Here is a 25,933-nt window from a genome sequence, read left to right on the forward strand (position 1 = left end):
ACCTCCCTGTTTGGTAGCTGCCTGCTGCCTGCTACCTACTAGCCAGTGTTCCATATTTTTTTTATTACACGCAGTGATTGGAAGCCACTAAGCCATGCGTAATCTCTACCTTATGTTCTGTCATTTTTTTACACGAGTTTCTGTATCTAAATTTGTTTCTGTACGCCAAGCCTTAGCACAGTACTGTACGTCAATTTAATAACTCGCGGCGACAGAGACAAGTAAGAAGCTAAACAAACGATGCAACAGTTCAATCAGTCATTACAGCACGAGTTTTGAGTTAATGCAGTCGCAGGTGATATGGAGAATCACTTAAACTATATCTACAGGAAAAGAAGAAAGAAAAGATATGGATATAAACAAGTCAAGAAAGGGAATAAGTGTGTGTGCTAGTGCCAACGAGGTGGATGAAGCTGTGAGACAAGAGAGACATAAGTGGAAGATCTTCCGTATACAACAGGTAGTTGACAACTGTATTGTTAATTAACCCTTTCTTTGGCGAATTTGTTGGGGAACTGAAAGACTTCTCATAGAATGAATGGGGCAATTGTTTGTTTTTCGTCCATTCCCTCCTTTTGACTAGAAATTGTTTCCTGGTGTATTTTGGTGTATTATTTTAGTTTCGGTCTTCCCGGGGGTCTCGGTTATCCTTAATTTCCAGTGGAAATATCGTAGAAGAAAAATGTCTTAGAATTGCGTAAACATTGCGAGTTTCATGTTTTTAATACGGAAATAAAGACTGGCGTGATTCTGTAAATTTACCGATCTTAGGAATTTAGGTTAGGTTAGGTATATTTTTTTGGGTAAAGGTGTAGATAATGGCTACCACCTAAAGTTGTTTGTTGATTTTCTTTACTTTTGCTGTACTTATTGTTTTGATGATTTTAAGTATATTAAAAGAAACGACAACTTTCAATTATGATTTTAAGTATTTATTTTATATTTTTTTATTTACTCCCGCTTCACAATTCTCCTCCCGGCGCCATTTTTGTCGTTTACCTTGCTGAATCCCTCTTCAAGAGATATTTCCTATAAAGATGGTGAACACTTCCACAAATTCCTCCTCGCCATCGCTGATTTATATCAACCTCAATATTAAGGTAAGTTGTTTAACACAAATTAACACGGTCCGACTAATTACCCAAATGTACTCAAATGTAGTCGCAATGAAGTCAAATGATGGTCCTACAAGCGTAAATCGGGCTGTGAATCACTTCTCGATTATTATTTGGTGTCATAAAGTCACAAAAAATTGGTAAATTTAATTTAATCTGAGTTAGGTTTGGTTTGGTTTGGTACATGCACTTGATCTATTAACTCAGATTAAATTAAGTTTACCAATTTTTTGTGACTTCGTGACACCAAATACCAGTCGAGAAGTGATTGGCAGTCCGATTTATTCATGTAGGACCATCATTTGACTTCATTGCGGCTACATTTGGGTACATTTGGGTAATTACTCGCTCCCTCGGTACATGCACGCGATCTATTAACTCAGATTAAATTACGTTTTCCAATTTTTTTTTACTTTGTGACACCAAATACTAGTCGAGAAGTGATTGGCAGTCCGATTTATTCATGTAGGACCATTATTTGACTTCATTGCGGTACATTTGGGTAATTAGTCGGACCCAAATTAACATGATAATACAAAGAATCTAATAGAACCTGACCTAACATACCCAACCTATGGGTATGTTAGGTCAGGTTTTATTAGGTTCTATGCATTGTCGTTTCCATTTTCGTATTTAATATCTTGATATTAGTGTTTAGAAAAAATTTCAACCAATTTGGACAATTCCTTCTGGTTGTAGCCATTATCTACACCTTTACCTTTTTGGGTTCTGTGGTTAGGTTGGGGTAATTATTGAGGGATGACCCACAGCCGATTTTTCACAGAAAACGATTATAAAAATGCAGCATTTTTGTTGTTTTATAGTAGACACTGTTGTAGTTTGTGCAAATGTGCTAAAAAATGGTTCTTTCTAAATTAAACCTAACCTAACCTTAGTTGATAAGAAAAACAAGCAGCAGAAGCGTTGTTCGAAGACCTTACCAACCTAACCAAAGAAACGTACCCAACCTTGCCTAACTTCCTAGCCATGAGGTTCAATCCTCCAGACCCCTCGACATATGAAACAGAAAGAACTTACTATGATTTGGTGTAATTTGACGTTTTTCGTGGATGTGAGCAGCGACCTGATCCGTGTGGCATATAAACATACACTGGCTACTGGCGTTGATCAGAGATGATTGACTATGTATCACCACATCACGGCGAGAAAGTCTAAGTAGTGGGCGCCAAAGTAATGTGCGCCCAGTCTCCTAATTACCTACCAAACAAAGTAGTTTTCACAAAAATGATTATTATATCAGAACTCACTGATGAAAATATAGTAAGAATATAAACATCAAAACAAATAACTTGCTGGCTGTGGAGTCCTCCATATTTGCCCTGATAGGAAAAACAAGCAGCAGAAGCATTGTTTTAAGACCTCACCAACTTACCAAACAAACCTACCTAACCTTACCTAACTTCCTAGCCGTGGACCCCCAGCGTATTAAACAGAAAGAACTTATTATGATACTGTACTGTATAGTGTAATTTACGTTTTCTGTGGACGTGAGATCAAATGGAAAGTTTGCTCTCATGGCCTCTGCCACTGACCTGACCTGCTCAAGACAGATCCTGTGGTAAGCACCAATATAACATCACCTTAGGTTAATATAAATATAAACCCAAATGAATAACACTGAGTTATTCACCAAGTTATTCACCATGTTATTCATGACTCTAAATCACTTGGCTTGCATCTCTCTCAAGGGTCGAGCCAGGGTCAGCTGATTTAGCAAATAACCGGCTGGCTCATGCCCAGGGAGTGGCAGTGGCAGTTTACTCACTGCCACTGGACAGGGAAGCTGGGCACTTATTATCAATGTGTTATTCACAACACTTCTCTGGAGAGAATTCGCAATATATTCTCTCAAATTATACCTGTGTAAATATACCTGCATTGGTAATAAAACAAAAATGCCAAGAAGTGTTTACATCAAGCCCTGCCACTTATGAATTCCAAAACTTAATTAAAACAATTAGTATGATTCCAAAACAGCTATCACACCAATATTTTTGAGCATTGACAACAATGGTGCTTGAGAGATGGTGAGGGCTGGCAACACTATTAATGAGAGTGAATCAGTTGGACCGATCAATTGTTACCTCTCTGAAAACAAGAGACTGAGAATATACTATGAAGCAATAACTCATCTGGGATTAAGTGTGGGATTTTGGGGGGAAAATTAATTATTTTTCGATAATGTTTCATTAACCCGGCACCAACTGAGCCTAAATACTGTAATATGGGAATTATGGTGAATTGCATACTGTTCTGTTGTTATATAGGGATCGTGGGCAGCCGAGCAGGAGGTAGTGAGTTTTCCTCCCACCCTCCATTGCGTCTTTTAAAATACTTACTACTATAATGAAAAGAACATCTGTGGAAAAAATGAATGAAATCCAACAATTCCTTCTAGTGGTAGTGCTGTTCTCAGTAATTCCCCCAAATTTTCTTATAGTCTCATGGATAACTTAATTTCGATTGTGAATCTTGACTAAAGGGTCACTAATAGCTTTAAGTGAAAAAGTGAATTTGCAAATACGGGTTTCACGAGTATGGGGGGATAACTGTACATGTACAGTATATATATATTTTTTCATACAGTACAGTGCTTGTTTTAGTGCAAGCAGCAGATTTAAAAACCCATATTGTTCATGCTGCATTAATTTATTTTGTATATAAAATCTATCATAATTTGAGAAATGCTGTACTGTATAAGATTCTTAATGCGTTGTGTTGCATATTCATTTACCTCCAGATAATTAGAGGAGGGACAGTATTAAACCATCATTTTTATTTATTAAAGGTCCGGGAGCAGGCAAGACAGGAAGCCAGGCGTATTCGTGAGTCTGTGCGCGACAAAGAATTACAGATGGTCCGAGATTTAAGGCAAGAGTTGAATGATCAATGGCAAGCAGAGAAAGAGAATGAGGTGCAGCAGTTGCAGCAAGAGTATAAAGAGAGCCTGGAGGCACTTGGAGAGGCTCATGAGGTGGCCAAGCAGCAGGTATTACAGTGATGATTATTCTAATTTGTTTTTATGCCCATGTATGTTGCAACATGATGCCACTGGAGGCTTTCCTGAATACTTTAATTACTGAACATTAACTCGATATTTTATACAGTTGGAAAGTACATTACTGTACTACTAAATGTTAAAGAATGTGGTGTTGGCTTAAACCCAAATGAATGCAAGTGTCCTCTAGCAGTGTAGGAAATACATAATTTTAAAGTATGAATACTTCAAGGGCGTTATTTCTATTAAGGTGCAGGAACTTGGGTAAGAGAGAAAGGGGGGGGCTATTTCTAGTATAGTACTGTACAGTACTGTACCAATAATCATCAGTGGAGAAAAGAAAGTCAACCCAGCATCTCTCGCTAGGTCGTTGTGTTTATCACTCATCCGTGCTCATTTGAAAAAAAAAGCATTGAAATTCTTTACCATACTCTAATTTGGTATAGAAATAAGGAAAATAAAATAAAATATAAAACTATAAAAGAAGAAAAATGAAGAGCATGGATGAATATGTGTGGGAAGTGAACATTTATATGTGTGGAAGCAATTGGCTGTAACTGTGTAGCCGACTCACAATTCCAACCGCGCTCCCTTCCTACCCTCTCCTGATGTGAGTCAGCTGGGTGACTGCCCTTATTATAGTAATTTCTTCATTTTTATTTGATTTGATTTTTTATTTTTTTGCATATTCTGTGTGAAAGATTGTGTGTGCATGTCACAATAAAAAAGAATAAATGAAGAAACTCATGTATGTCTAGGCTGCTCTGTGATAAGTCCTGAGCATGTAAGAAATGTTTATTTCTTTATGTTTTTTACCTTATAACTAATACTGTAATAATTATTATTATTATTTTTTATTTATTTTTTTGCACATTCTGTTTGAAAGATTGTGTGTGCATGCATCAAAGTTAAAAACATAAAGAAAATTATGCATGTCTATCTGAAATTCCTTGTAGTGACAGCTGGGGGATTGCAGCTAACTACTGTACATGTACACTCGGAAACCATATTCTCTAGCCCACCTGGGTCGGTGCTGGAGGTTAGTACAGGGTCCTTTCTGGAAGGGGGCTCACTCTAACTGTCACGAGGCAACACACGCACGAACACACACAGTCATAGTACAGCTGTATAGATGACATTATGTATAAATATTGTACAAGGCATTTTATACTCTGCATTGTCTTCATTATATATGAACACGAAGAAAATTACCATAGGTTGTAGTTATGAAAGTATGAATGGAAATAAACACTTCCAAACCACCCAGTGAGTCCACACAACGTTTACAGCGCATGTGTGTGTGTGCCAGACCACGATGCTTCCACCACACCCCATCATTCGCGTAACTATATGAAAAATCGTGTTTAATTCAACTACATATTTCAAAAACCTTAAATTACATGTGGATCAGTCACTCCTCATTTGACACACTTATAGTGTAATACTTTGACCATCCCACCTGGGCACATGGAGGCCCACGGTAACTCTCACGGGGCAACACACGCACGAACACACAGTGCTATTAGTATAATATTGTGACTTTTTATCTACAGTTATTGTTGTAAATCATGGACAGGAAGAATACATAAATTGTAATATCAAGTGTATGGTTCGCTCAAAGCCACCCCAAGTCTCTCTCTCTCTCTCTCTGTGCAACTTGTGTAACGCGTTGTCTGACTTGGGGTGGCTTTGAGCGAACCATACACTTGATATTACAATTTATGTATTCTTCCTGTCCATGATTTACAACAATAACTGTAGATAAAAAGTCACAATATTATACTAATAGCACTGTGTGTTCGTGCGTGTGTTGCCCCGTGAGAGTTACCGTGGGCCTCCATGTGCCCAGGTGGGATGGTCAAAGTATTACACTATAAGTGTGTCAAATGAGGAGTGACTGATCCACATGTAATTTAAGGTTTTTGAAATATGTAGTTGAATTAAACACGATTTTTCATATAGTTACGCGAATGATGGGGTGTGGTGGAAGCATCGTGGTCTGGCACACACACACATGCGCTGTAAACGTTGTGTGGACTCACTGGGTGGTTTGGAAGTGTTATTTCCATTCATACTTTTGTAACTACAACCTATGGTAATTTTCTTTGTGTTTATATATAATGAAGATAATGCAGAGTATAAAATGCCATATACAATATTTATTCATAATGTCATCTATACAGCCGTACTATGACACTGTGTGTTCGTGCGTGTGTTGCCTCGTGATAGTTAGAGTGGGCCCCCGTCCAGAAAGGACACTGTACTAACCTCCAGCACTGACCCAGGTGGGCTAGAGTTATGGTTTCCGAGTGTACATATCATGTAAGATAAATGAAAATAAATCTATTTTATTTAAATTTATTGATTTATATCTTTTTTTGTAAAGGTATTGATTTTGTCTTATTTTTAAAATATTTGAGTTATTTAGACATAATTTAATCATTATAGCAGCAGGATATAAAACTTGTGTGAGCTCTTCTGGGAATCAGGAATGGAACCTGTTTTTCCCCTAAGTTATTGATAGCAGTATACGATCAATCACTTATCGATGGCTTTTTGAGGTCACTAACCCCATCGTACAATGGTCATTGCCTGCATTGCTCGAATTATCCCAACTTCACTGTAATGTACAGTACCGGTTCTGCATTCCTTAACATACTATTCCTGTTACAATATAGATTAATGCACTTGGAACTTAATTCCAAACATATATCTCAGTGTACAGTTCAGATACAATAATTTGTGGTCATTCACACTGCTGGAATGAATACAGACTTGAAAACTTTATATGATTATTAATAAACTGTTTTCTTCCAATACACAACACAATGTGACCAAGTAAGAGTAGGCTTGGTGGTTTGGTCTGAGAGAGTGAGTCACTTATTATTAGTTTCCTTATGAATATATTGAATGCAGTTAAAAAAAATATATATGCCAGGATTAAATGTAATGATTAACATTACTGTAAATTTCTCTTGTTGAAAATTCTGCTCCAAGTAAAGTCATGATTCAATGTTTGGTCTATCCATGCACTGAGTGCAGTATGTTCGTATTAATCATGGAAATTTTAAAGTGGTGAGTTTTGTCAAATCATGTTGACATTCTTAGAAAATTACATTGCATTTCAGCCAAATGCAAGTGAAGTTTTAAATCAACTTGCCCGATGTAACCAGCAAAAAGCAAAAAGGCGTGGACAGGAAGCACAGAAGGTACAGACAGATCAACAACTACAACAACAACATGAAAAGACAAAACTACTTAAACAGCGTCAAGATGTTCTCAATAGAGAGAAACTTCGAGCAAACCTCATTGCTAATTTACCAACTCCAGAAGCTTTTAAGAAGAAGACGTGAGTGAAGAAAAGTAATTTTTACCTAAATCTGAATTTAAATCTAAAACAGAAAGATGAAGTTTTCAAACAATAGTTTCTCACACTTTTATTTTTGTCATTTTCTTAAACTACTGTACTGTAGCTATGCTTTATCAATTAACTTTCAAACAAAATGTGCTATTAAAAAATATATTGTGCTTAAGACTTTTTCCTGTAATAATGTAGTTGAGTGGCAGGTGGGTAAAGTATATGCAGGAGTATGATAAGAAAGAATCCTTCCTATTTATCATCCTTTCCCACTTGTATGGGATGGGTCAGGGGAAACAGAAACCCTAAAAAAAGGGAAGATTGGGGCAAGAAAAGGTGAAAACACAAACAGTGATAAGAATTGGCTCTGAGGTATAGGCTGAAGATATTGCAAGAAACATTAAGCCCACTTACAAATTTCATATCCTAAATTTGCATGAAAAGTACGATATACAGAGTGCATTCTTTTTCTTCCTTCAATTAGGGTTCAAGTCTTGAGGTACTGTACTTTGTATCCTTGGACAAGCACTGATAATAATCAGTGTACTGTATCTTGACTTTCGTATGAATGTCTGTATACATAGTTTAGAAGAATGGATTGATAGATAGGAGGGCAATTAGATAGTGATTTTTCATCCTAATTTACACTAACCGAACATATGACCTAACTACTCAAGGGAATCCAACCCAACCTTCTATGGCTAGTTTTCACCAAGTATATGCATGTCTTATTTTTCACTTGCATTTTGTTTCTAGTATTCAGAGCATAGAATTTTTTTCAGATATGTTGTTGAAAAGAAAACACCAGCAGTGCAATTTCATGAAGCAGGGACTTTCACCACCACAACTTACGTACCAAAGAACGTAATAATTGAAAAGGAAGTGAACTCTACCAAGGTATGATGCATATTACAATTATTGATCTAGCATGTATTACACCTAGCTCATTTAGATTTTAAAAACTTAAAGAAACCAGGTGTAGAATGAATTACAAGTTATTTTGCCAGTACAGTACAGGAATACTTCACTATTCGCAACCCCGCTTATCCGCAATTGACATTATAACACCCTTATTCGATCCTTGCAAAGCATACCCCACTTAATTGCAAAGAAAAATTATTGTACACTACACTCCTCACCATTGTATTATGCGCGAGGTGGCTGACGGGAAGTGATCTTTGCTGAAGTGTCTCACACCCCTCCACACCAGCCAGCTGGGGCTGAGATAGGCATTGTAAGTCTGGCAGCGAAGGGAGATTCAAGGACAAGTCAGCCAGCAATCAAAACATTCACCAGTTGCCTGAGTACAATTTTGTGATTGAAGATTTATGAGTTCTATACCCCTCCCTCCCCCTCCAAGAAAATTTTGCCTATTTATTGCCACAATGCCCATTGCGTCTTTGCTTTTTTTTACCACAATGGGCAAGAGGAAAGATTTAACAAAAGAGCAGATAGCATCAATTATTACTCTGTATAAGGGCAAGAAACCTGTAAGGGAAATACAGTGGTCCCTCGGTTAACGAACGGTTCGATTAACAAAATTTCGATTAACGAATTAGCTCCCATAAAGATCTTCAATTCGGTTAACGAACAAAACTTTGATTAACGAAATCCTTACGACAAACATGTTTTGTTGTGAGCATCAGCTGATCGGTTAGTCCGCCAATACAGTACATTAATCTGTTCTATGTTTACATTCATTTCCAGTGGAGTAAATATCAAGAAGGTCGTGTATTAAAATTATTGGTCATTCTAAAATTTAGCCATCCAAGCTCTGTCTACATAAAGTTTTTCAACTATTATTTTTGGCTCGTTATATGTAACTTTATTCATTTATTGAAACTCATTTACAAGCACACACTGTCCTAAGGGCAAAGTTGTACTATACATGTAATCAAAATAATGTACAAAATGATTACTAAAATTTTTGTCAAGCGCAAACTATGGCATGTTTACATTCAAATTAATCACTATCTTATAAGAATTCCAGCAATGTGAATTATATTCTCCACGCGGGATGCATGGGAGGTTCTGCCTGTCCCCAGTGACTGCCAAGCTAAGCAGTTGAACTGTGTCATGTCTTCCAGAGGATGGTTTGCATGTGGAAGAAGTTATTCTTTGTACATGAAATAATATATACTGTACCAGTAAATATGAGGAATAAATACAAATATTTATATTAAATAACAGAAAAAACAATACCTTGTCATTTGGCAATCATGTCACTACGCACAAGACATCGGAGCAGTGAGGGAATACCGCTCCCTCCCTCCCTCCCTCATTCTCTTGTGCTAGCTCCCACACACGTAGTAATTGTTTAATCCCTTTATGATTTTGATCTTATGATAATTATTATTAATTTTTTTTTTGCACATTTTGTATAAATAATAGTTTGTGCATGTAAAACTAAAAAAAAAAAAAATACAGCTCCTCCCCAACTTACGACCTACTCGCCTTACGACCACCCGCACTTACGACCTGCCTCAGTTGTACCAAAATTTTGTCAAATTACGTATTTTTGAGCCTCAACGTCAGTACACAGACAAAATTTTTGTTTGTAAGTCACTTTAAAATGGGTGGCAAGCTTAAAAGTGAGAGTTTTGTGGTGCTGAGAAGAAAAAGAGACACCCATTTTAGATTTTCTATGTACCTGTATTATTTAAGCATTTTCGACTTGCGACCATTTCGACTTACGACCTGGATTTGGGTCCCTAACCCCGTCGTAAGTCGGGGAGGAGCTGTACTTGTACAGTAAAAACTCGATAAATCGGACCAATACTATATTGGAATTCGCTTTTTTCGGACTCTTGAGATGCTCTGGTCACCAGAAATACTAGAAAAAAAAGTTTTTAAGAAATGGGGAAGATTAAATAAAATAAAAATCTTATGAAATGAACCACGCTTACTGAATACTGTACAGTAGTCTAATCAGATTTGCTATAGGCCTACTGAGAACTAAGACACTTGAGTATGTAAGCAGGCTGGGGCCAATCAGGTGTTGCTGCATTCGTCAGGTTTATTTATAGATTGATTCAGTATTATATTCTCATATGATTGGCCTCTTATGGTTTATGGTTCATCATGATTAATATAACATCTTCAGTAATAGAGAAAAAATAACAATACTGTATGTAATTTGTAATATGACTTGAAAATAAAAGGATAAGCTGTATCAGAAGGTTGTTTACTCAAGATGCGTTCATGTGACAGCTATCAGCAAACGACCACTTTACAACAGGGGTCACTACTGTATAGTATTTGTTATGAAAACACTTTCTTAAAAATGTTATTTACTAGCTTTAAGTGTTATATGATGACTCAGTTTGGCTACTTGTACATTTAGACAAATGATTAATGAATAAACCAGGTTATATGCAGATTTTGAGACTCAAAATATTTCTCTCTCATCCCCCTAGTAATTGACTAATGTGATACAGTATTAGTAATACATCTTAATAATCATTGAGTTTAACTATATGTGAAGGTTCAAAATTTTGTAAAATTGGGTAAACATAAACTGATAAGGATAGCTATATTATAGAAGTCACTAAAGTCATCAGATTGAAATAAATCCTTTAATGGGCTCTTTCTTTATCCATTATTGTACATGTTTATGACATAGAAAAATAATTGTTTATACATAATGAATATGACAGCCCAATGCAAAGCAAGCAGCTGTGGTAGAGGAAATGGCCCAAGCAGTGCTTGCAGAAGCAAAGTGCAAGGCAGCTGAGGAAGAAGACAGGAAGAGGGAGAAGCGAGGCAATGAGGCATTATCCAGAGAACGTTTGCGTCGCATGTATCAGCAGCTCATGAGACAATTAGACCAAGCTCAGCGTGATCATCAGCTGTCTTCCTACCTCAAGGGAGCTGACAGTCTTTCTGTAAGTACAGGGTACTGAGAAAATTCTTTGGGCCATAAAATTTTCATAATTTTTAACCTTACTTCCTACATGGCTGAGCTTGCATATGCACATATGACAGCATTAGTACATGGTATATAGAGGCAGTGCATGTTATATGGTAAGAAAGGGTTCGACTGTTTGCATTATTTTAAATCTTTATATTTCAGTCAATAAGTAGGATTTTCATTAGAATATCTCAAAGATGGTCAAGCACGTGTATTTAATGATATTTATATTATTTTCATAATTGGCTGTCCAGAGTCTCGCCAACATTTATATTTAGTACATTTAGTCTTTTGTCTCAATGAGTGTATTATCCCAGCTTTTCCTTATTTTAACTTGTGGAACTAGTTCGATCATCCATCAGGTCTGGTAGTCACAGAACTAGTTCAAGTTTTGCACTGAATTTGATATTACTGAATACATTTATGGGACAAATGAAAAAGCAAGGTCACATATTCCTTGTAGATTTATGAGACTGAAGAAACAAGATTAAAACATCACGCTAAGCTGCAACGACTTATGGAGAAAGCTGTGGGGAAAGTTCTTCAAGAGGAGGATGCTTTACAGGCAGAAGATGTTTCAAGTGATGACACACAACCTGCTGTTGAGTCATCTGGTCTGTCAGGTAAAATTCAATTCATGTGTTACTGTGACTTTTAATGCAACATAACTCTGTGCCTTCACTGCAAAGCTGGGAAATTTCATGCACCCCTATCTTTGTTTTATATATTTCATATCATTGTGATTATTTTTGGTAAAGATATCTGTTCCACTAATTTTGATATTTTGATTTCTGTATATTGGAGACTTTACTCAAGAAATAAGGAACAAATTATTAACATTCTAAAAAGACCATGCTTTAGGACAGTATATTGTGTGGGATTGACTGCGCTTGTTTGTCTGCCACATAATTTTTTCCCTTGTATTTCTTACTCTTTTAATATCTTCATCTCTTTAAAATGCTTCTAAGTGTTTAACACAATTTTACTCTTTCAGTGTGGAACAATTGAATGTCATTAAGAGTTCTGTCTCAGTCATTTGCTATAAAACTTTATAAGAATTATAAATCTCATGTCTTAATCCTTTCCCTGCGATACTAAAATAAATCTTGAAATAGTAACTTGTAGTTAACTGCGATAACCAGGTTTTCCCAGTGGCATTAAAAAAAATGGCTTGAAGGTCTTGCAAGGTTGTGCCACCCTCCTCCAACTGTGGAATGGCCTCTGCTGCTGCTTCCCACCCAGGCACTAGTGATTTGTAATTATGATGTTTTTCTTCATTAATTGGTAAACTGTTTATAACAAACTACAGTACTGTAGTTTATCATTATGATTTGGAAGATACAAAAATTCACTAATACAATTTTCCTAAATTGACATCATTATTTTGAGATACAAAAGCTTCCCCCACTTACCATATTTTACGGCATATATGACACACAGCCATATAAGATGCACCCCCTATTTTAGCAGGGAGTATTTAGGAAAAAAGTTTTGTTGATTTTCCTCCTGTAGCCATAATTTTCTTAAAATAATATACTGTATACAGTACCAGTAAATGTGAGGAATAAATAAAAATAATACCAATAAATAAGTAAAAAAAAAAGCATTGCCAAACCAGTAAATAAAAGCGAAATGGGAAGTTTAACACAGTTGCCATTACCATATACGTACTACTGTACTGTACTCCCTGGTTCACCATAGCAACAGAGATGCTACCTCTGCTTATTCCCTAGCAATGCCTCCCTCCCCCTCACATGTCTTGCCTCCTTTCGCTCCCCCACTGAACAAGCTAACTCGTGTGCAAAAAATGCATATTCCCTTTATGTGTTTGCCCTTTGGACAATTATTTCTTTTACTTTTTTCACAATATGTATGTAGGATGGTGTGTGCATGAAACTGAGTAAAAATAAATGAAGAAAGTTACATACATCTACCTGAAAATATGAGATGAAAAACATCCATAACACCTCACAGCTTGGCCCAGTAGCCTGGTGGTTACAGTGATGAGTCTAACCTGGCTACAATGCCGCCAGCGATCTAAACAGACGCAGATGTGAAAAGAAAGTTATTTGTTAATCTTCATTTGTATCAGGTATTTGTAGATTGAAAAATAAATGTTGCAGGTGTGGCATTAATAGATTATAATGATTGTAAGAGTTCAGAAATGGTTAATGCTTAGCTACCTCTGAAGAGTTGGGTGTCTGCCGTACAGACGTTAATCGTCTCAGGTTATCATCATTAGTACAGTAGTTATAAATTAAGCTTTTAAATTTAAAATAAATATTTTTTAATTAATTAAAAACAATACTGACTTGTTTAAGTAAGCAATAACATATTTGTAATTCTGGAGTTGGGTCAGGTAGAACTTAGCCTACTGGAGACAGTACCTGGGGGATTCATTAGTTTATGAGAGACCTTAACTTCACATATAGGATCCAGGCTGATTTTTTAGCCATTTTTCAGACAAAAAAAAGCATCTTATATGCCGTAAAATTTGGTATATGAATTTGGGTCAGGGTACAAATTCAAATTGAGCGCCTCCGGGAGTAAGCTGGGGTGGCCACATCCCCATAGCACTCTTCCTACCAGCCTGAGGTAGGAGTTTATGTTATATTTTTTTCCCAACTTGTAGTTTTGGGTAGATAAATATAACTTTATTCATACTGTATTTTTTCATTCAGAATTTGAAGAAAACAAATCATAATGTCTAAAACTTAAAGGAAATAAAAATTTCTTATGACTGTCGGAGGTGCAGTGTTGCATGTGTCGGTATCTCATCCTCCCGGCAAGCTGCGAGTTGCTTTATTGTTATTTTTCAACTCCTATTTTTGGGTAGATACCGATATATGTTTTTTACTGTTACATGCACACACAATCTTCATGTAGAATGTGCAGAAAAAAAATATATAATGAGGTCAAAGTCATAAAGAGTACTTATTTATTACAGCTCATGCTAGTGATGAGATTGCCAAATGGCAATGCAGTGGGTTTTTTCGTTTCTTGTATTTTAGTATTATTATTTTTATTTATTCCTATCCAAAGCAGCACTCTAAGGGGTCATTTTACCAGTGCAGACATGATGATGTTAGTTTTTACCTTTGAGATACAGTATATGTAGTACATATTGTTTGTGAAGGGTACAGATATTAATAAACACAGATTATTACAGTAATGTATCTTTACAAATTAATGAATAACAAATAAACAATATTGTATCATGACTGACAGTCGTTTGATGAATAGTAGCGACGATAAAAAGATTTACTTTTTAATATGTATTTATTTGTCTTTTTTTCCTTTCAGAAGTTACAGACACTTCGAGTGTAATGAGTGCTCAGAAGACTTCTAGTAAAAAAGTTAAAGATTTGAAATCCTTGTTGGATCAGATCAAGAAACGAAGGAATGAGATTCTTCAGGGTGTATATAGCTCAGTACCTGAGGAGGAAGAGGCTTCAGAGAAGGAAGTTATTGATGAAGCTGAGGATAAATATATGAGACAATACACAAGGCAAGAAGAAGTAGAATCAGATGCTCAGTATCTGCAGACACAAATAACTGCACAAGATGATGATGATGGAGGGATGACACCTAATGGTGAGGATCACCAGCAGCAAGACCAGCAATACGGAGGATCAAAACGTCGTGGTGAAGAGAAGGACATACACATGGCAGCGACCATACCTGTTCATCTCCTCCCAGGCACTCATGATGGTAAAAGTATCTGCACATCTAAGAGAATTGTAACTGAACTACCATCTACTAAGAGCTCATTGGAAAAATCAGGTTCAGATGACATAGAAAGACAGGTTAATATTGATGAAGATGTAAGTACTGTAGGAGCACAAACATCAGCGGATGAATACTCAAGGCTTCCTTCACCTATAGTTTACAGTTTACCGAGAGATAAAGACTTAGTGAGTTCTATAAGTTCTGGGACCAGTAGCACAGATTATCTGTGTCCTCCATCGTCTCTACCATTTAGGATACCTTTAGCAAAAAAAACTATGGACAGCTTAAGGGAGACTCAACCTCAGAGGCAATATGTAAGTTCTAGACCCATCAGTAAAGAACATGAAGATATACACTTGGCAGATACTGTACCAGTTCACCTCCTCCCAACCCATCACTATAATGGAAGTACAGACTCCTCCCAAAGATTTGCCTCTCAACTCTCCACACTGAGTTCAAATCAGGAGTCAAGTTCAGATGATATTGAAATCAAAATTAAAATCAGAGGTGATGGAAGTACACTAAAAACAATAACACCATCAGAGGATGAAGTTCCAGAACCTGTATCATTCATAGCTGACCATGAACATCCTATGGAATACTCATATTCTGGGACTAGCAGCACAGAATACATAAGTCCCCCATCCTCTCTCCCAGCAAGAAATATTCAAACTTCACAACTTAATGAAAACTTAAGGAAGATTCAGCAACAAAGACACAAGATTCAGCACATTATAGATTCAAAATCAGATAGAAGCACTCGGCAAACTAGTCTCCAGAAGTCTATATCTCCAAGTGTTTATTATGAAAAACTGAAGGGAGAAGGTATTGGCAAAAGACCTCTAAAAAAGAAAGAAAAGTTTGAAATGCAGAAGAAGGAGGTACTTAATTACTACATGAAAAAGTTGCTACAGATGAAGGGTGGCGAATTAAAGAATATATCAGCATCAACTGTTGAAGGCTCTGGCTTCAATGTTAGTTCCCTGAGCTCATTTCTTGAATCATTACAAAGGGAGAAAGGTCCATCTGTGTTTAACACTTCGTCTTCAGATTCACCTTTGTCATCTGCCCATGAATCATCTATAGACTCTAATTCCTTTTCCAGTTACTATGATATTGATGAAATTCCAGTGAAATTAAGCAGTCACTCATCATCAGATAGTATATATTCTTATGATAAGGGTACAGATACTCATAGTAACCCATCAGAAAGATACAGAATTCAGCAGTCATCTGCTTTAACACAATCTTATGATGATGAGTCAAGAAAGCCTGAACATCCAGTTTACAGCCAGTCAAATGCTAGTTTAAACTCCAATATTGCAAAGCCTTTTCCACATTCTTCAGTATCATTAGGCTCACAGTCTGATGAATCAAATTCAGGGATAATCTCTGGTGGTCCTACAGATCTTAGAAGAGAGCTGCAGGTGCTTGACAGCATTAAAAACCTTGAGCAACTGAAAAAAGAACTAATGAATCTTCAGCACCAAGTATTCGAGGAAAATTTATCTGCTACAAAGCCAGACTCTTCAAATTCATCTCTAAGTAATAGGTCAGAAGCTACATACCCAACTGTATCTAGTGATGTTAGACAACCACGAAAAGTCACATTTGGGTAAGTTGATCTCTTTTGTTTTATCTTATGTACCTCACAGATATCCAAGGAGTCTTATATTGTCAGTGTTGTTTTGATTCCTTCATAAAAGTGATGTGATTTCATCATCATCATTGTCTTTTGGCTATTTTGCATACTTGCAGTGGTTAACTGTGATTACCTGATGGTAGCTCTCTAGGCGACATCTCTAGCAACCTCTTTAGCCAGATGCTTTTTTCAAGATCATTTCTCGTAACCACTCCCCTTGTCATTCTTTGCTTACCTTAGCTCTCCTCCCATTCTCATTCAGTCTTTTGCATCTCTTGACCCAATTGTTCTCTTCCATCCTTTCCACATGCCTAAACCACCTCAGCCTACCTCTACACAAAATTTTATCAATATTCTTGATATCCAGCCACCTTCTTAACTCTCAGTGTCATATTACACCACCATCTCATCATTCTCATATCAGTTCCATTAAGTATACTTATGCCAACCTCTTTAGCTGCTCGTGTTTCAATGCAATAAAACATTAAATTTATTGTGCATAATGTTCTTGTAGTTACCACATGCTTTATTGACAAGTAAATACAACCTGAACTATACTTGAGGTTGAACCCGAGTTCAAGAAGGGCTGGAAATGTTTTTTATTACAGCTGTTCCTGGCCAATTCTTCATATCATTATAACCTTCCAATTGTTTGTATACAGTATAAACAATTCAAATGTGTGGTGGGTGATTATTGCTTGAGTAAGTTTACAAAGTGGGCTACTTTCTTAATGATGCTCATTGGTATATTGTCTTCGCCTGCTGCTGCATCTTTGGACATTTTTATGATGGCCAGTAATTCATCTGCTGTGACAGGGGATAAGAACAGCTCATTTTGCTGTATGTTTTGCAGGTAAGCTCTAAATTCTTCATGGTGATCAGGGATGCTCTCTGCAAGATTTTTGCCAACATTAATAAAATATTAATTGAAGTGGTTGGCAATGAGGGAGGGTTCCGTTACAACTGAATCATTTAGCATAAAAGCTGAGTGGGGGGCCGAAGGCTGAGTGTTCCTGTTCTGAATAGTATTTATGACATTCCAGGTTTTCTTACCATCGCCTGATGCTGACCGGAGCTTATTTGTATAATAGCTACGTCTGGCATTTTTAACTGCTTGAGTTACTCTGTTTCTGATACTTCGGTAAACATCGCCAAAAGTTATGGGTCTTTTTGCAAATTTCCTTTGGATTTTGGATTTTTTTTAGCATTATCTTAATTTCGCTTGTGATATCGGGTTTAGAAGTTGATGCAGTTTTCATTGACTTAGTCTTGAGCGGGAAGCATTGAAGATGCAAGAGAAGTTGCAGCTGTTCACGTTAGGGTTGTCGGAGGCGTAGACAAGATCCCACTTAGCATTTAGTAAGTTGTTTTCAAAAAGAAGCATTTTGTCGGTGCAATAGTCTCTGTATTGTGCTGAGACTCTACTAGACCTTTCAGGTCTTGTGGCTGTTTTATACATGGCAAAAACTAGGAAGTGGTCTGAGATATTGTTATAAATAATTCCACTTGCAAGATCGTTAGGAGTGTTGTTAGTCCAGATATGATCTATCACAGTGGCAGAGGTGGCAGTTACTCTAGTGGGTTTGGTTATAGTGTTGAAGAATAGCTTAGAATGACAGGTAGCAAGAAGGTCTAATAATACTGAGGTGTCGGTTTCTGATTTTAATAGATCAAGGTTGAAATCTTCTGTAATGTAGCAAAGTTTCCTCTCTGAATTTATGATAGAGATAAGCTTCGAAAATTTATCAAGAAAATTTCTTACATTAGTGTGGGGTCTTCTTTAGATTACTCCTACTAGGATATTTTGTGTGTCATTATGTAATTCAGTGAAAACACTCTCCATGTACTCCTCCTGAACCTTTAAATCATCTCTTACAGAAGTGTTATACTTGATATCAACATATAGGGCGACACCACCACTGTGTCGTGACATGTTGATGCAGTGTCTATTATAGTTAAGAATGTTATACAAATATTCAATATCGTTAGTGAGTTTGGTCTCACAGAACCCAAGTACCCTGTACATCAAATTTGTGGGCAATAGAAGATAAACACTGATCTAAAACGATATCTAGATGAAGGGGAATGCTGCTGATGTTATGGCTAATCAAGGAGAAGGAATGAGGTAGTAGAAGACTAGAACTAAACTCGGGGGAGTCAAGTAATAGTTACAGTTTGGGTTGGTGTAACCCAGTGAGTTTTGTAGAAAGGCATCAGGATTGATATGACGGAGTATTGTGTCGATACCATGGGTAAATGGGGTGTAACACATACGATCTAGCACATCTAAGGGAATGACACTAGCATCACCATTGTGGGAACATTGATACTGATTAAGGAACAGTAAAAACTCAGGGTCACTGAGGTGTGAAAAAGGAAGATCTAAGAAAGTTATAATAGTGGGGGGGGGGGGGATAACGTACTCACAAGTGCTACAAGCAACAGAATTAAGATACATATATGATACTACATTTTACGTACAGTAGTAATCTCTCCATTAACCAGAATCTTCGATTCTCAAAACTTTCCATTGCACGGAAAATAAAATTTTAGCATATCGAGAAATTCCAAGAAAAATCTCTGTTCTAGGCATTCAAATGAATAACTGAATGATTGCATCATGTGCTGAGCACATGGGTGGGTTGGCTCTGAGTGCTTATGAGTTATGTTTGAATACTACTGTCATGTGACAAGAATTGGCAGTGTGGGAGGAAGGAAGGAGTCTGGGGGGCAGGTGGGGAGGAAGGAGTATGGGAGGGAGGGAGGGAGCGAAAGAGCTAGTGTAGGAGGGAGGAAGGAGTGTGGGCAGATGTAATCATGCAATGGGACTGGGAGAGGTAGGGGTCGGTGAAGTGGAGGGAGTACTGGACGTTCCAGGAGATGGGGAAGGCAGTGACCCTCTCTCCTCCACTTGCCACTCATCATCATCGTCATTGCTTTCCTCTTGTTCAACTACGTAGTCCGGGTCACTATCATTATCATCACCTTCAATATCACTATCAATACATGCCTCTCTTTCAATACCATGTTCATCTTCACCCCTACCAAATAATTCAGAGTATATCTTATCCTACTGAGTTGATGCTCACTTCATGGTTATTGAACCTCATTGAGTAGGCAGGTGCGCTACCAAACAGGAGGCACTACTGCCTGGGAAGATATTGGAAGCATAATGTGTTGTTCAATGGTAGACCCTGCTGCCATATGGCATCACAAAAGTTGTGACCAAGTCCCAGGTTGCTGATCTGACTTTCTGCTTCATTTACACACAATTGCAGGGTCATACTGTTTCTCTTAATATTGACAACACAACAAACATAGTGTAGATTGTTTCTCACTCTTGACTTTTTCAGTTTTGTATTTATTATTATTATTATTATTATTATTTATTATTATTATTATTATTATTATTATTATTATTATTATTATTATTATTATATTTTGCCCCTCAGGCCCCAGTGTGAGTTAGTGACCTGTGCCTGGATGAGCTAATTCCTGTTTTTTTTTGTCTCCCACACCCCAATGTGGTTCAATGACCTATGCCCGGATAGACTAATGCCTGTTTAAAAAGAAAAAAAAAGCCTTGACTGTGGGAAGAGACAGAGGGTGTTCTGGGGGTTCTAATGCCGATTGGCAGGAATCGCCATACAAGATGCCAGACACCACCATCCAACAGCTTATGTAGCTAGACCTGCTCAAAGACACAGGAAAAGCATGATTTAGAAAACGCTCTATAGTGTTAGTTGAGAAAGATACCATACTTATTTTTTTCCACAATAAGGCATATTAAGACAAATTTTGTATCAGTAATACTACGATATGCAAAAACAACATTTTAAAAGATCAGAATTACATTGAAATATTACACGACCGTTAGGAAAGGCGGGAAAAATATGAAGTTGTTAGCAGTCATATTTCCTCCCTCTGTTAACTTTCGTGTAATATTTCAATGTGATTCTGATTTCTAAAATGTTGTTTTTGCATAATGTAGTATTAATGATACAAAATTTGTCTTGGTATGCCTTATTGTGAGTAAAAATAAGTACATATGTATTAAATGCATCCTCCAGAAGCGTGAATTTGTTACCCGAGTTTAACAGTTAATTCATGTATAATACTTCTGATAAACTTCCTTCGTGCTTATGTTTGAAATAATGAATGCATGTATCTTTATATAATTTAGCTAAATATCTTTCTCGTCAGAAATGGTCATCCCAACGATTGTGGATAAACTCATTTAGAAATACATCATTACTTCAGGACAAAATCGGACAGGTTTGCAACAGCCAATCAGATGTAAATTTTGAGGAGGGGGCGGGGCATCTTTTCTCAGCTGGGAAAAAAACATGCTATAGTACTTGAATGTTAATTCAGGATTATTGGGGTAAAAAATGGTGCTTCTAACTTAATTAGAACAGATTTTATAGACTGTGATGCAAACATTCCTTAAATTTTTCATAAAAGAATCGAGTCCCCATCATTTATATTATGTCATATTTTGTTTAAGGATCTTTTATTGAAACAATCTTGTAGAGAATTTATTAAGGATCAGTGTGGTACCAAAATTATCTTTTAAATACAATAAGAACAGATGCTGTGTATAAAAGTTTTTACACTTTTTTTGTGAGCCATAAATATTTTTGCTCATGGCAGCAGACTAATGTAATGGGAGAGTAATAAGAGAGTTGTACAAAGTAGAGGAGTGTTTCATATGGTATATATTATTAATGTACTATAATACATATACCTATTGATAAAAAATAGAAGCACAAAGTACATGTTAATAATAAAGTATACAGGACTTATTAATTATTTACTTATCATGAGGCCGTTAAGTCCTGAGGTGAGAAGGAGGTTGAGGCAGGAAGTGATTGTGCGACATTCATAATGTACTCCAATGAAGGCGGAGTGTAGGTTATGTTTTGACTTCTAATTTCATTGACAATATGTGCTATACACTGTACTCACATTTCTTAGACATTTCACTTTAGTGCTCCTTAGCAACCACCTCCACTGCTTCCTTAGAGGCAGCTGCTGAGTCATCCTCCTGTTCCACCAGTGGCAGTCCATGCCTACACAAACTTTTCCCTGTACTAATCGGATTTTGGTTGTATTTTTCCGTGTTGGGATACATGTGTTCAGTGCTGGACCCCAGTCAGGTTTGCAAAGGGATCCTGATTAAGCGAGTTTGGGTTAGAGGGAGTTTAACTATACTGTACGTGTACAGTAGTGTTTGCATAAAGAAATACCGCTCTGTGTCTGTCTGACAGCAGTTATGCCTCCATAGCAATGGTGCTTTGTGCCAGATGCATAATTCAGAAGTGGAAACATTCACTAATGCTCGAAAAATTTCTGCAGATGTGTGATTTACTCTAGGGATAATAGAATTCGTCTCAATACAGGAAATTCTCAGGATTAAAAATCAATTTGGGGGAGACTGATGCTGAAATTCTGTTAAAACCGATGTCTGATAATCCCAATAAATATCTGTTAACCAGAGGGCAAGTCTGAGAGGCCTAGCTGGCATCTCAATTTGAACACATGGCCCATGCTGTAAACACCATCTTTGTTGTGCTCACAAACTGTTACAATATATAAGACAGTTTGAGTATACTGTATACTGAAATGTAGTATGTAAATGTAACGGAGTGTGCAATACAATGGTTTAATAAGTGTACACATGTACTGTACTGTGAAGATGTACAAGTGTGTATACAGTACAGTATAGTATTGTACATTCAAGTGTACATACTCATACAGCATCAGCACTCTTTATTCATTTGAGTGGATCTCAAAAGATTAGCCATGCTGATGAATTTAATTTGATAAAATCTTAATATGAAATGTAATCCCAGTTTTTCCATTCCATTTTTTATTTTTTTATGAACTTATTGTGGATAAAAAATATATAAATTTATTTTACTCTATCATTCTTGCAGGAGCACACATCAGAAAGTTGGTCTCAGTACAATATATGAGGCCAGCTCAGATTTGTCTGAAAGTCATCTTAACATCAGTGGTTCAACCAGCTACCAGACTCCATCAAGGGAATATGAATCTTCGCTGGATGATGCAGAAAGTCAAATTTCATTGCTCCAGCAGCAAGATTCAGAAGCGTTCCACATACCTCAAGGGACCAGACCACAGAATAAAATTTTTGTGTCTGAAGAGGCAACCGCAGATGGTCACGGGAAGAAACTCTTTCAAAGGAACACACACATGACCTTTCAAACTGAGTTTAAACATGCAGAATATACTGCATGGGAAGGAAGATTAAGCACTTCTTTTAAAAGAGAAAACCTCCAAGATTCAGATGATGAGATTAGACCATTATTCAGAAAATCAACACAACCATCTGTTTTTACTGTACAACCACCAATGGTTGAGGCATCCGATAATATTCGCATGACAAGAAGGGCTTCATCTTTGCCAGGCTTCGAGGCAAAATCAGACAATATTGAGAGTGTCTTGGGTACTAAAGATACACCACAAGAAGACACACTGGATCTAACAAGCAACATTTCCAGGTTCATTCCCTTGGATCATGAAACTACACTGACTTCTTCGGTAGGAGACAGTTCCCAAGAGCAATACATCTCGCATCACAGCAGTGTGACTGATGATCAGGGTAAGATTCATTGGAAGGATTCAAGTGAATTAGCAGACAAGCAGTCAAAAAATGGTTCACCCGTTGAGTCAGTAACCTCAATGCCTGACATGGCTGAAATTTTACAGAGGTTTGGATTGGATTGGGCTGAAAGTATGATGCGCAAAATGGAGAAAACTGAACGAAGGTCTTCTTCAGATTCTTCCCAAAGTCAGGCGAGTTGATGCAATGTGTAATAATTCTTATATTACTATATAACAATATTACTACAGCCTTTTATATGCAGGTACTGTATTACATAGGAAAAAATTTATACATGTGTCTATAAATACACCATTATTTTATACCAATTTTTATATTTTTCCTGACCAGTGATTTCTTCAAAAAAGACACAAAAGTACGTACAGTAAGTCGATCATTTACGTCACAGATGCGTTTAAGAAAAGGGCGACATTATTGAGACACTATTCCTAGGGCACATTTTTGGTCACCGTAATCCTAACCTCTTCAGTGAACTTCATACAGTGAGCCTTTCATTAGCACAAACCAGAGCAAACTACTAAGTTAAATAGGTATATGGTATGTTAAAATGGCTTATAACAAATTAAGTACTGTGCAAGCTTAAAATAAATGAGGCAGAGGGCAGACTACTGGCCCTCAGGTTAGTCACTATCATTGTCATCCACATTTGTCAGGGCCTCCCTGACAAATCCCTCAAAGTCACCATCACTGTCTCTGTCACTATCACTGGCTTGGGCTGGCTGTGGTGGGTTGTGGGCGAAGAACTCGGTAATGCTTTGTTGACGGCTAGTGTTGATGTCATGATACACCTTGATGTACGGCTCCATAGTCTGCAACAGCTGGGTAGTGAAGACTGCATACCGGTTATCGTTAGGGTCGTCGGAAAGGAAGAGCTTCAGTTTCTCTGCACACTCGATGGCATCCCTAATATTACCATACGTTAACTTGTGTTCTCGGGATGACGCACCACCTGCCTCTTCACTGACGTGATTGTCTTCTAACATCTCGTCGGCAGTTACATCAGGATCCCTTATCACCTCCATAATGTTGTTGTTGGTGGTCTCGGAGAAGCCTGCAGCTGTAACACTGCGCAACTTCTCTGGCAAGGTCCACTGCTACTGCAACAGTCTGAACCTCACCAGTCACAGGTTGACTTTGCCTCCCACCTGGGATACCTTGCAACACATGTCTCCATGCGTGACGAACCGTTGCTACAGACAGCTGATCCCATGCCTCCACCAAGAAGTCCACAGCTTTCTTGACGTTAAATTTCCTCCAAAAGTGTTTGACGAGAACTTCTTGCTCTGCCAACTGTTGTTCCTCGTCCTCGTCGCTCTTGCTATCGGTGTCACCCAGGTTACGCAACTCATCCTTGGTGTTGGTACAGTCGTTCAGGAGCTTAAACTTCTTTGTAGAGAATGCAGCCTTAACGTTGCATATCAACTCCTGGTCCATGGGCTGGATTAATGACGTAGTGTTGGGAGGAAGGAAGACCACTTTTACGTTGGGGTGACGATCCAACAGTAGGGGCGAGTGTCCTGGTGTGTTGTCAAGGAGCAACAAAATCTTGAATGGAACATTCTGTTGCTCACAGGATTTCTTCACGTCGGGAACGAAACAGTCATCAAACCAGCAGAGAACATCCACGCCTCACGTGCGGTCAGCCCAGGGCTGTGGAGTCGGAGAGTCGGAGGAAATTTCGGCTTGTGGAGTCGGAGTCGGAGTCGGTAAAATTGTCCAGACTCCGACTCCGACTCCGACTGAAGCTATTCTGTTCCTAAGAACAAATATATGAACTCGGGCATATTCATTGCAGTGATTCCACTGATCCCACTAATTTTCTTAAATTATTAAAAGAATTTATTTCCATTTTATAAGCATTATTATGAATTTATTGTAGCAGGCACAGTATAGCACTATAATTTTGGACGATAGTCTCTTCTTTACCATTTGAAATTTTGAATTATATCAAATTTTGTTTCGTTGAAAACTGCACAGAGGCTCTCAGCTACAAAACAATTAGCTACAACCTGTTTTTGGTGAGATTAAGGCAAATTTAATTTAATAACTTAATCATGTAAGGTTTATCCATTTTCCTTAATAAGGTATTCATTTCTTTAATGTACATAAATATATAACTTTACTTTAAAAGGAATTGTAGGATCATCATTTAGATCCACATCAGATTATGAGCTTAAACAAAATTCATATGCTGAGATCGAACTTTTAGATATACATGTAAATGGTGTTTTCTAGTTAATATCTTGAATTCTTAATAAATTTATTTTTCTTTTGATTGAAACTTTGAAAGTCAAGCCTATCATCTTTTTGTAGTTCTTAAATATCGTCCAGATCATTAATAAAGCTGTAGCAGTATAGCCACGGTGTTTTACTTTTTACCTATGCAGGTTACAACATACAAATTACAATTAGGATGGTAGAAATAGTTGTTACAAATAGGCCAAGGAGTCGGAGTCGGAAGCATAAAAATTTGAGGAGTCGGAGTCGAAGGTTTTGTCTTCGACTCCACAG

General features: G+C 37.3%; 1 protein-coding gene across 1 annotated transcript; it reads left to right on the plus strand.

Annotated features, from left to right (window-relative positions):
• Window positions 1-24,185, plus strand: LOC121866924. The gene is made up of 8 exons (XM_042366678.1): window positions 1-460; window positions 3,925-4,125; window positions 7,263-7,483; window positions 8,275-8,389; window positions 11,149-11,376; window positions 11,866-12,025; window positions 14,706-16,746; window positions 22,713-24,185. The coding sequence occupies exons 1-8, from the start codon at window positions 350-352 to the stop codon at window positions 23,602-23,604; spliced, it is 3,969 nt and encodes a 1,322-aa protein (XP_042222612.1). The 5' UTR covers window positions 1-349; the 3' UTR covers window positions 23,605-24,185.
• Window positions 24,186-25,933: the final 1,748 nt, after the last annotated feature.

The sequence above is a fragment of the Homarus americanus genome, unplaced genomic scaffold (genome assembly GCF_018991925.1).
Source record: "Homarus americanus isolate GMGI-L3 unplaced genomic scaffold, GMGI_Hamer_2.0 scaffold32583, whole genome shotgun sequence".
Lineage (NCBI taxonomy): Eukaryota > Metazoa > Arthropoda > Malacostraca > Decapoda > Nephropidae > Homarus > Homarus americanus.